Source organism: Neomonachus schauinslandi, chromosome 2, assembly GCF_002201575.2.
Source record: "Neomonachus schauinslandi chromosome 2, ASM220157v2, whole genome shotgun sequence".
Classification (NCBI taxonomy): Eukaryota; Metazoa; Chordata; class Mammalia; order Carnivora; family Phocidae; genus Neomonachus; species Neomonachus schauinslandi.
The window spans coordinates 49,300,880-49,313,153 of record NC_058404.1 but is presented as its reverse complement, the minus strand read 5'-3'; the positions used below and the strand labels follow the sequence as shown (position 1 = coordinate 49,313,153).

At 49.3% G+C, this 12,274-nt stretch overlaps 1 protein-coding gene across 3 annotated transcripts in view; it reads left to right on the top strand.

The window, feature by feature from the left end:
- Positions 1–8,869, top strand: part of SCARA5 (scavenger receptor class A member 5) — a 120,686-nt gene extending 111,817 nt beyond the window's left edge. For all 3 annotated transcript variants that reach the window (XM_021698780.1, XM_021698779.1, XM_021698778.1), the window contains one exon: positions 6,793–8,869. In XM_021698780.1, coding sequence (XP_021554455.1) covers positions 6,793–6,929 — 137 coding nt within the window. In that variant the 3' untranslated portion in view covers positions 6,930–8,869. The remainder of the gene's footprint in view (positions 1–6,792) is intronic.
- The last annotated feature ends 3,405 nt before the right edge of the window (positions 8,870–12,274 follow it).

The window sequence follows — 12,274 nt, the reverse complement described above, 5'->3', positions numbered from 1 at the left end:
TGACTGGTGAAATCTGTTGTGACCACCGGCAGACAGCAGCTGCCTGGCCCCGCCCGCCCGTCCTGGCCCCGCCCGCCCGTCCTGGCCCCGCCCGCCCGTCCTGCGCACCCGTCCTGCCCCCTCCCCAGTCCGTCCGGGCCCCGCCCGCCCTGGCCTCTCCAGCGAAGGCCAAGGCCGGGGCGCCGGGGGAGTTCAGAGAGTACAGCCCCTCCGAGGGCAGCCCACCCGGAGAGAGCGCTTTCCTCCCGCTTAAAGCTTCGGGCCGGATTTCAGCCTGTTTTCGTCAAGGAAAAACGCCATTTCTGTCTGCATGAGGAACAGGGACTGTAGGAACAGTCCTTGCTTTTCCATTCTTGCCTTCAGGGAGGACTCCTTCCTAGGGAGTGGAAGTAAAACCTGTGGGGACGAAAAATATCAGAAACTCCTTTAGAGAAGCCGAAACAAGTCATTTGAATGTCACGGGCAGTGTTAGTCCCAAACTGAGACTCCATGGCCTCTTTCATTACCCCTTGATTTTTGTAGCATGTGACAAGTGGGGAAGTTCTGAAATCGCCCCTTCTTTTTTTCAAAGATTTATTTATTTATTGGGGGGGGAGGGGCAGAGGGAGAGAGAGAGAAAAAAAATCTCAAGCAGATTCCCCTCTGAGCAAGGAGCCCGACGCAGGGCTCGATCTCACAGCCCTGAGATCAGGACCTGAGCCGAAACCAAGTGTCGGCTGCTCACCCAACTGAGCCACCCAGGTGCCCCTGAAATCATCACTTTAAACCAGTCAGTGCAAAACCGGACTCCCTTCCCCGTACATATCACATCTGCACTGTCATTTCCCCGTCTCTGTCCCCATCTAGTATCTTACGTGATATTCGAGACCTGGACAGGTAGGCCAGCCAGGTGTTATGAAGGGGCTCACAGCAGGTAAGAGAAGGGGCTGGCCCAGCCGAGGCTCTTCTGAGCCCTTGTTCCGAAGCCAGGCTGCTCTGCCTGCTTCCTCAGCAGCTTCTAGGCACCTCCCATCGCTGGGCACTAGGCTCGGTGCTGGGACACGGGGTTGAGTAACCCTCGCCTCCAGCCTCAACAGCTTCGGTGTAGAGGGAAAGGCAGGTGTGTTTATTGAATCTTATGCTGTGGTGGCTATGGGGGCGGAGCGGGGGGAGGGGGGGGCAGATGGGGTTGGTGCGGGGGGGGGGGGGGGGGTTTGCGGTGGTGGCTATGGGGGCGAGGGGGGGAGGGGATGCGGCCTCTCGGGGCAGCGGTAGGGCCGTGCCTCAGATCCGGACACCCCTCTGACCACAGCCCTCTTCCCCACTAGGGCCCCAACTCCTGATCCCAGTCTGCCGGTTCCCAGGCTCAGTCTCCCAAGCCCTGGCCCCTCCCTCCATGGCTTGGCCTCTCTCTGTGCCCTCTGGATGTGCTTCCTGCCCTGCCCACCAGGACTGCTGGCCCCGTCCCCCATCCCGCTCTCTCCCTCTCCCCATCACTTCATCTGGCCAGTCCCTGGGTCCCACAGATTTCACCAGTGTCTACTCTCTGGTGTCCCTTGATTCTGTCCCTTCCTCTTTGTCCTCACTGCTCTTGCCCTAGGAGCCCAGGCAGGGTAGAGCGGTGGTTAGGAGCTCAGGCTGTGGGTCCAACCCAAGTTAGAATCTCAAATCTGCCACTTCCAGCTGGTGGCCTGGCACAGCAGATTTTATCACCTCCCCTAGCTTGAGCCCTCCCACTTTTGAAGGATGGTGGCATTTGCTAAATGAGATCACATGTGTCAAGCAGTAAGCACAGTGCAGGCCCTGGTGTGCTCACTCCTCTGCTCTACGTTGGGTGGAGGTCGGGTGCCAGTGAACGTGGGTGCAGGGGTGGCTGTGACCCTCCATGAGCTTCTTCCTCACCTCGAGGCTGGCTCCTGTCACCTCCCTCCTCATGGCTGCCAGAGTTCTTTCTGAAACGAGGTCCCTCCTACTCTGCCTCCCACCTCTCTCTCACCCTCCAGCCACATGCGGACACTTGTGTTCTCTGAGCTCCCATGGCTATTTCACGTTTCCGTATCTTCCCACGTTCGGTCTGGAACGCCTTCCCCTCCTTCTTCATCTAGCTAATTCCTAGTCAGCTTTTAAAGTCAGCTCAATCATCAGCTCCTGAGGGGAGCTTTGCTGGTGACTTCCATCCCCACCCCATTCCCAGCTCCCCTGGCATCGTGTCTCTAACATGGCACCTCTCACGCTCTCCTGAGCTCTGATGCGAGTGTGAACATCTTGAGGGCTTTACCTTCCCAGCTCCAAAACCCAGGGCTGTGCCTAGGACTTCATGGGTCCGGGCTAAATGGGGGGGGGGGGAGGAAGGGGGGGGGGGGACAGGGGAGGAAGGAAAGAAGGAAGGAACTTCTGTGCTCGCTAACCTGAGTCCTCCCTGGTAGAATACAAGAGACTTCCAATTCCTGGTAGTTCTCTTAGGGGTCTGGCACCATAAAAGTTTCCCTGGACAGGGCTCAATCATCAAAGTATCCATTTCTCTGGGGGAAAAAAGGCAAAGAAATCGCCAAATGGGAGAGACTTAAAGGTGTTTTTCTTTTTTTAATTTTTTTTAGAAGAATTTATTTATTTGACAGAGAGAGAGATAGCGAGAGCAGGAACACAAGGGGGAATGGGAGAAGGAGAAGCAGGCTTCTTGCTGAGCAGGGAGCCGGGATGTGGGGCTCCATCCCAGGACCCTGGGATCGTGACCTGAGCCGAAGGCAGACGCTTAATGACTGAACCAGCCAGGCGCCCCTTAAAGGTGTTTTTCAATTTTAAATGGGTCCAAGAGCTGTTGGAGAGGGAGGAAATGCAGTTGGAGCAGATGGCTGGTGATGGGTGGAAGGAGGTCTAGGAAGAGGGGGCGGGAAGGAGCCCAGCTGGGAGGTAGCCTTGGATCTGCAGGGAAGATCTCTCTAGGAGACAGACAGACAAAAGGAGGTGAGGATGGGTACAAATGCAGCTAGATTTGTAGGTGAGAGTGCGAGGGATGGAATTGGGAGTGTTTACTTCTAATCATATTATTAAGACCAGTTTTTGCCTTTCTCCTCTACGATAAGATCCAAATATGGGGAGATGGCTTTGAGCACATGTCAGCAAACATGAAAGGGCCAGGTAGTAAATATTTTAGGCTTTGTGGGCCAATGGTTTCTCTCACTACTCAACTCTGCTTGTGTAGCACGAAAGCAACCATAGACAAAACTCAGTCAACCAGTGGGGCTGTGTTCCAATAAAATTTTATTTACAAAAGCACAGTGGGCTGACGTGGCCCATGGTTTGCCACCCCTGGCCTGGTGTTCATGCTGTACACTGCGTCCCTGTAAGGCGCAAGTCCTGGACTGCCTGCACGTCAGAGGCCTGGGACATAGTCTCTTGCCCTAGTCGTTATGGGGCAAGTCACTTAATCTTTCTGAGTTTTCCCATCTCTTAAATATCTGTTTGATAAGCTGTCCTGATTACCTCTGTGTGAGGCTCTGAGGGGAGCCTGGAGGATTCAGTGTAACTTATTCCTTCTATTAATATTACTCCAAATAAACATGTAGAAGCTCAAACGTTAGCTCCATGAGGCAGAGGTTTTTCTTGTTGTTCCATCATTTTTTTGTTCGTTGATGTAGTCCAAACACCCAGCATAGCGCTGAGCATGGAATAGGCCCTCAAATATATGTTAATGAATGAATGAACGAACGAATGAATGAGGAGGATAAAATAAAATCTCCACTTAACTCATTCCCAACAATATGACCTTCAAGCGGCCCCTGGTGTCTGAGTGTCAGAAGACCTGGCCTCTGGTCCCAGTTTTGCCCCCTCAAGATAAAATGTCACCCCATTGCTTCCTTTTTCTGATCTAAACAGTGGGGAGCAGAGCACCCTACCCTGCGTTGTCCCAGGGCTTTGTTAGAGAGCTTGCAGAGATAGCTGTGCGGAAGTACAGACCTCATCGAGAGAAGGGCTCCTCAGACCTGAATGTGCATAAGAATCATGGAGATCTTCTTAAAAATGCAAATTCTGATTCAAGTCTGGGCGGACGCAGGCTTCCGTATTTCTTTTTTTTTTTTTTAATTTTTTTATTCTTATGTTAATCCCCATACATTACATCATTAGTTTTAGATGAAGTGTTCCATGATTCATTGTTTGTGCGTAACACCCAGTGTTCCATGCAGAACGTGCCCTCCTCAATACCCACCACCAGGCTAACCCATCCTCCCACCCCCCTCCCCTCCAGAACCCTCAACGAGCTCCTGGGTCATGCCGACATTCCTGGTTTGGGGGCCTCACTTTGAGTCCTCAGATGTCAGTTCTAAAGCTAAAGTGATGATTGGTGCATAGAGTGGGATTTCCAGGCTCTCTGACATGGCGAGCAGTGGGGCTGGTTCACAGGTTAACTGGCCGCCCAGCAATGCCCCATAATGCTGTAAGACTGTAGCTATCCAGCGCTGCTGATTTAATGAACCAATTCTTATTTTATTAGCTCTTACATGACTGCAAAATAGCCAGAACTTCCTGGCAAAAACACCCACCAGAGTTTGGAGTTTCGTGAGCCTATATATGCATTTGAGCTGGTTACCTTGGGCCTGTTCTGTATTTGTCAGTTTCCTTTATTGGCTTCTTTATTTGTTTTGGGTGTGACTAATCCCACAGAGCTCTTGGGCCTGCAGGCTTTTCCTGGGTAATTTGTAAACTGATGTGTTTTCCAGGAGACATTTAATCTGCAAATTATTGCTCGGCCTCAAAGGGTTTATTGTGTAAGATGCACAGGGTCTCCGGGCCAGGGAAGAGGCTCTTGTGAAGAAGCAAAGGCCAAGACAGCGGAAGGAGGCCTCTCCTCCTCCCAGCTCTGTCCCCACGTTCACTGCTCGGCCATCCCATGACAACAGAGGCTGAAAATCCCTGTGTAACGAAAATATGTCTAGACCACATAGCTCATGCGGTAGACTTTGTGGGCAGCAGAAAGGGTTCAGTGTTTCCTGGACATTCTTTGTAAAGAGAATTCTCCCATGCGGTTCAAGAGTGAGTGGCGGTTTGAAGGTTTTTAGAGTTTTTAGACAATTCCTCTTGAAGGAGTTGTCTGGACGCTGAGAGATGGGACGAGGAGGAGACAGGGCTAGGGTCAGGGCGTGGTGCCAATCCCTGAGCTACCTTTTTTATAGGGTTTTAGTAGATTTCGAAGTCCTTTAAAAATCAGGAACAATTTATTGCCTCATCTGACTTGCCAGGTTGACACAGCTAGTTTATGACCTTTAACCCCATGCTTTTTGGGGCCAGCTCATAGACCTAACAAGCTAGGGTCCTGGAATGACCAACAATCCTGGTTTATCCAGAAAGTACCTGGTTTTAGTACCAAAATTCTCACATCCTGGGAATCCCCTCCCAGTTTTAAAACTGAAATGGTCCCCCGGATGGGGCTGGGAGTTGAATCAAGGCCTGTCCTACTTATTGTAAATCCCTACTTCTTCTGCTCCATTGGTGCTTCTCAAACTGCAGCACATAATCTCTTGGTTGAAATGTAGATTCTGGCTCAGTAGTCCTAGGTGGGACCCGAAGTTCTGCATTTCTAATAAGCTCTGGGTAATGCTGATGCTGCTCGTCCAGGACCACACTTGGAGTAACCAGGCTCTAAGCCACTGCTTCTGTGGGTGTCCTAAAGCTCAGTCACATTTCCAGAGGGCTCCCAAATGGGCTCCCATCATCTGGGGCCTGGCATGGCCGTGAGCACAGAGAACATGGCAGAACCATGAGTGATGGTCCTGCCAGTTGATCAGTGGGGGCTCCCGGTGACTTGTGGTGTAGCCCACTCCCCTCTCCACTGGCCCCTCTGACCCCAGACAGGCCCTCTCTATTACCTCCTGGAGCCTCACCCAGCTGCCCTAGTCCTCTGACATTCATTGAAGAGCTTCAATGCCAAGTTTCTATCTCCCAAGTTTCTTTCCATTCCTGGGAAAGCCAATGAAAGTGAGTTATCAGACCAGCAGGCGTGTCCCCTTAAGATATGGGTAAACAGGACTAGCTGCTGGAGAAACTCTAATAGATTGTCTTAGGGACCTTATACTTTGGGAACTGATCTAATTACTTCTGATTAGGGATGCTTCTGCCTGTCATTAAATATATGTTTGGCCATAATGTTAAATTCGGGGGTCCCCTGCCATTCTGGCACCGCTATTTTGGGCTCGTAGGATGGAACCATCTGCTTTAAATTTCAAAAGATCGGAGGTAATGTTGGCACTGACCTATTTGGTTATGGGGCACTGGATCTGTCCCATCCAGGGTCTATCGGACATTGTCCCTCAGACCAGCCCATGCTTGAGTACTCAGCAACCAAGGCTGCAAGAGATTATATCTCAAACGCCATGAGGTGTCGCATATAAAGCATGGGCCTATGACAACTTGATCTTGAGTTCACACCCTGCCACTTAAGAGCTGAGCAACCTTGCACTGATTGCGTCCTGAGCCTCAGCCCTCCATCTATAAAATGGGTGTAGTAATGTCTATCTCACAGCCCCATGATGAGGATGGAGGAAGATCACACACGTGAGACGTCTGACATGTAGGAGATACCAATATATACTGCCGTCACCACAGTTATTGTTATCCTGGCCTCAAGAAACTGAGCCTAGAAACTGAGCATTTGGTCTTGGTGGGCGGTGGAGGGGGCAGGCGGGAACCACTAGATTTGAGAATTGCCAGCAGAGTCCGGGACAACCTGGTCAAGAACAGACACGGCAACGCTCTGTTTGTCTTCTGTCCTGCTCTCCTGCATGTCTGCTAAGGAACCATGTTGACTTGTCCCCACAGGCACAGGGAGGATTTGGATGGATGATGTCGCCTGCAAGGGTACAGAAGATTCCATCTTCCGCTGCAGCTTCTCCAAATGGGGAGTGACAAACTGCGGGCACGCTGAGGATGCTGGGGTGACGTGCAACAGACACTGAAAGTGGGCATGGTCCAGGGTCCGGGGCCCTGCTGCCGAGCCTCCTTCCTGCATTCCTGAGGTGCGGGCATCGCCTCTGCCCTGCCCAGCCCGGCATCCCCCGGCCCACATATCCCCGTCCCAGGACCATGGTGGCCTGTCGTCATTCTCCTCTTGGGCATCAGCTCCAAAGTACAACTCTGAGATCTACTGGATCGTCATTTTGCCCAGCCTTCCAAGCACCATGCATCAGGACTCGATCCCATGCTCGCCTTCAGTCTGTCGGTCAAATGCTGAGAGTCTGCTGGAGAGAAATGCAGCAGGTGGAGTTGGGAGGGAGGCCTGACAGGTCATTTACTCTTCAGAGAATTCCCTTAGTTAGGCCAAGAGTTTTGACATTTTCCTTCCCAGCAGGAGACTATACCAAATGATTCCGTTCTTCCTTCTTTACTCTGCCTCTGCACACCATTCCTTAGTCCAGGGAAGTGACATAGAGAATGGGCCCCCTGTAGGAGTGAGAGGGAAATGCACAGCCCCTGCAAGAGACAGCCCGGCTTTGGAGAAGGGCAGTGAAACTGACATCCATAGAGCGACTACCCTGTGTACTACATAGTATCTTGGGTGCTAAATTCATTTATCCACTTTGCAGCATTCCCCCAAGGCTTGTGAGCTGGGGTAAGACCTTACCTTTAGGTAGCACTCAGCTGACCTGTTCACCAGGCACTGAGAATGACAGTAACCATTGTTTCTACCTGAATCCTAGCGTGTCTTGACTAGGCTTGAGCAGGGAGCTCGGGTGCAAGGCATGTGGGACTATAGGGTTCCATACTCCAAACCTACAGGGTATAAGATCAGACACGGACTGGCTTCCAGGCCAACCACCCACCTAGGAGGAAAGCCGATTTGAAGGGTGACATGGGGGCTGTCTGGGTTAAACTGAGACCAACACTCAGTCATCTGGCAGTCAGGGTTAAGGCCAAGTTACTTGTGTCTTGGAGCTGTTTGGGGATGATGATATTGAACTTTCCAGGACTCTTTGGGTGTGCTCCTGTGATCAGAACATGTGTCCTGATGGATCCTGTAGGGAAATGAGGATTCCCTATAACGTCTGGCAGAAGAAGGAGCCATGGGGCTCTGCCAGTCCTTGGTCTGCACCCCTCTCCTGGTGACAGGGAGATCATATTCTGCTTTTGACATGAGGAGGAGGTCAAACCAGGCCATATACGTCGTGTTCTAGGACTAGGGAAGCTGCGTGGTAGTAAGTGAGCACAGACTCACCTCCCTTGGGGAGTCATAGACTGAGTTAGGCCTTGGATACACAAATACCTGTCACATGGGGTGAGCATCAGCTTGGCTGGGGAAGTGACACCTGGACCATCCAGGTATAGGACCAGCAGAGTTCCTGGCTGACAACTAAACCAATATGTGCTATTGGTGGTTTTTTGCTTACAATATGCTTATTATCCATTAATGTCCTAATGATCGGAGACTCTCCTGATCAATTGCTATGTTTACATTACACGCATGTACTCATGCATCTTTTTCCAGAACCAGTATATTATGCATATATAAACATAGCACTCTTTACTACATAGCTCAGAGCATTGCAAAGTTTACATTAAAAAAAGAAAATACCGAAGGTGGAAAGATGTCACATTGAACGAAATAAATTCCAAGTCAGTTCTGGCAAAAAATCCAGTTATCCCATTGATGAAGACCCACATAACTTTCTTACTTGGTCTTTTCATTTGGGGAAACACAAGTCTTGTTTTACATCAAATAAAAATCACAATGATAAGTGTTTGAACCTTAATCGAAAAGTCTACTAGTTTACATATTTACTTAGGAGGACATGGAAATAACCATGGACCTGGATTTCAGGGACTAAAGGAAATTAGGCCTGGCCTAAAATACATCAGACCTTTTGTAAGAAAGAATTTCAATAAAGCTAAGAACATGTCACTAACAAGTTTTACATCACATTCTTTCTCCTGAAATTCTGGCAAGCGTGGGAAGGACTGGTAAAAACGGGATGGTCTGATTATTTCTCACCGGGGATTGGTAGAATGGGCAGCTTATGAGAAGCTGCCTTCAAGGGCGCCTGGGTGGCTCAGTTGGTTAAGCCTCTGACTCTTGGTTTCAGCTCAGTTCATGATCTCAGGGTTGTAAGATCGAGCCTCCTGTCAGGCTCGGCTCTGAGTATGGAGCCTGCTTGGGATTCTCTCTCTCTCCCTCTCCCTCTGTCCCTTTCCCCCACTCACTCACTGTTGTTCTCTTAAAAGAGAGAGAGAGAGAGAGAGAGAGAAGCTGTCTTCATACTTCTAGAGGACAATAAACACAGTCTAGGCCAAGACCATGGTGGAACATGACGTCTCAAGCCTTAGTAGGTAACCTAAGGAAAGGGTCCCAGGCAACAGAAAAATCAAGGCCCAGCTTATAAGAGAATTGCATTTTTATTTGATCAAGGAAAGAACAAACACCTATTTCCTTACATCTCCAGAGTTCTTACTTGGGAATGAAAGAGTACTGACTATAATTATCTTCCCTCTGTCATAACCAGAACAATGGCCAAACTGCTTGAGACATATAATTTCAAACATTGGACAACATGTAACAGAAGACTGTGATCTTTTTTTTTTTTTTAAAGATTTTTTATTTATTTATTTGAGACAGAGAGAATGAGAGAGAGAGAGAGCACATGAGAGGGGGGAGGGTCAGAGGGAGAAGCAAGCTCCTTGCTGAGCAGGGAGCCCGATGCGGGACTCAATCCAGGGACTCCAGGATCATGACCTGAGCCGAAGGCAGTCGCTTAACCAACTGAGCCACCCAGGCGCCCAGAAGACTGTGATCTTTGAGAAAAGGCAATAAGTGAGGTAAGCCTACCCTGATTTAGGCTCTCTGTCCGACTGCAGCACAGTTGAGGGGAGCCCCGAGTCAAGGAATCTCACTAAGGTGAAGAAACAAAGACTGAAGATAGGGGAGGCCAAAGTGGCTGGAATTTGCAGTGCACAGTGCTCAGAGTAGAGAACTATACAAAGAAAGTTCTGGAAAGGTTCATAGGGGTTCCTTCCCTTGAGTTGTCAGCTGAGTTAACAATCTGTGTGAAGCCCATGAGGCCAGCTAAAACAACTTCTGAGGAATATACCATTATCAGAGCTCAGGCAGAGCTGAGAATCATTTGAGTTCCTTCCAGGCTGAGTGGGAGAATTACCTAGGGGACTGCAAGTCCTTCTTGAAAACTCTTTAGCCTATTCTAATTTGGGGAGGGGGGGTGAGCTGGTGGAGAGGGATAAATAACAAAGCTGCAGTCAAAACCCCATCTCCATTCCAAAAAGGAGTGGAAAGTGGAGGGAAAGGAGAAGAAAAGGAGGGAAGGGAGAGGGGTAGTCTATGGAGGGTTGAAGGGAGAACCATTCCAAGACATGACAAGTGATTCACACATTTGACATTTTATAGAAATGTTAGCATGACTGTCATAAAACAATGCAACTGGAGAAACGAAGGGGTGCTTATGGTGGAGAAAGTTTTGGCTCCTTTCCACATATCAAGTCCACTAGAGTGGTTGGCTTAATTACAGCACACATAGGCCCCAAAGGTTGGTTCTCACCAGCATTTGAGATGAGGACAATAGTGGTGTCTTACAGACATTAGACAGGGCAGAAAGAGAGGGACCACTGACTGCCCTCCTCCATGAGGACTGTTCCTAGTACTGGCCGAGTGAAGCTGAGGAGGAGCAAGAAATAAATAATTCTAGAAAAATAACAAACAGCCTTAAAACAGGCAAGTCTCCAAAACAGAAGTCTTGGACCCTTCAATAACCACTTGAGTTATAGTCCCAAAGAGCTGAGAAATATTTCCTGGCTCCTTGCCTGGCCCACTTCCCTCTCAGCCCCACCTGTGTCCACACCGGGGTGCTTTCTTACCCCATCATGTGTTCTCCTCGGTGAGCAGAAGGGTGTGCTGGCTCTGTTGCCTACCAGGGCTCCAGTCACCGGGAGCTCGTTCTAGGTCTGAGGGAAAGACCTCTCCCTCCCGTGACTGACAGATTCAGATCAGTTTTAACAGACACAGTGAATCTCCTTCCTCTCTGAGGCAACTCACGCTCTACCCACAGAAGAATGGTTGTGACAAAGTTCCTCACTTCCTTCATGTGCCTGTTCATTGAGTAAGTGTTTACTGAGTGTCTACCACGCGCGAGGCCCTGTCCTAGGGACAGGAGACACAGTGGTAGAGCAGACCCATTTGGTTCCTGCCCTCATGGAGCTTACATTCTAGCTTTTAACAGGCTCTTGGCATGACATTAACCACACAAGAATAATCATGTCCCACAACAAGAAATGTACAGGTGAAAGGGACGGTGGTTGTTGCCAAGCTATTTACGCAAAACACAAATAGCTCCATTGTTTAACAAATCATCCTTCTTGCCAGTGAGAGAACGAGAGCACAGGTGGTGCTCGTTATGCAAATAACCATCAGTAGGAAACGGGGATGATTAACGGGTAAGTAGACATGTCTGTTCCTTCAAAATAGTAGTAGATAAGCAGAGGTCATATGACAGAAACCACAGCCAGCATCCCTGGAGTATTTACCCACCATGGGACAGACTCTTGGGGCTTTACAAGAATGAACTCCCTGAATTTTGATAAGCCCTGGTTCTGTTCTAATCATCCCAATTCTCTGGGGGTGGAGGGGAGACTGAGGTCCTGGGAGGATCACTCTGTGGAGAAGTTAGGACTTGAATCCAAGAAATCTTAAACACAACACCATAAGTAACACAAGGAGCCGTGGTACTAGAATTCGAAGAGGTTAACCTGATGAAGGGGGAAATGGAGATCATAGATCAGTTATGAATACACATTTTTCAGCCCTTGAGTCCTGTTACCCTGCTTACTGAAATAAACAGTTCTGTATTGGGTTACCTACACTGAAATGATCCTGATGCACCGCCTATAGAGGGAACCCATGGCAAGCCCTTTAACAAAGACCAACCCACATAGAACAATCACAGACTCCCTCTGACCCCCAATGGATTCTCTCAGGAGGTTGGAGACTCCTCCTTTCTGGTTGATTCTGGAAGATCTCAATTTTTCAGATATTTAAAGGAGTCAGGCAAGGGTGAAGTTATGGAGCTCCTAGGCTCTATTCTCCTGCTACATCATAAAAGGAGTCCATCTGTGATCCAAAATACTTTGGGTGTCTTTCTTTCTCTTCCTATTTTACTCAGCACCTTTGGTCTTTCTGAAATGATTCCTAAAATCTTCCCTTGTGGCAAAGGATTTCAACCCACGTCATTTTCGAGTATCATTTCTTCCCTCTTTAAAATCATTTGACATATTTATTTATTCTTGTGTCACAAATCAGACTGAA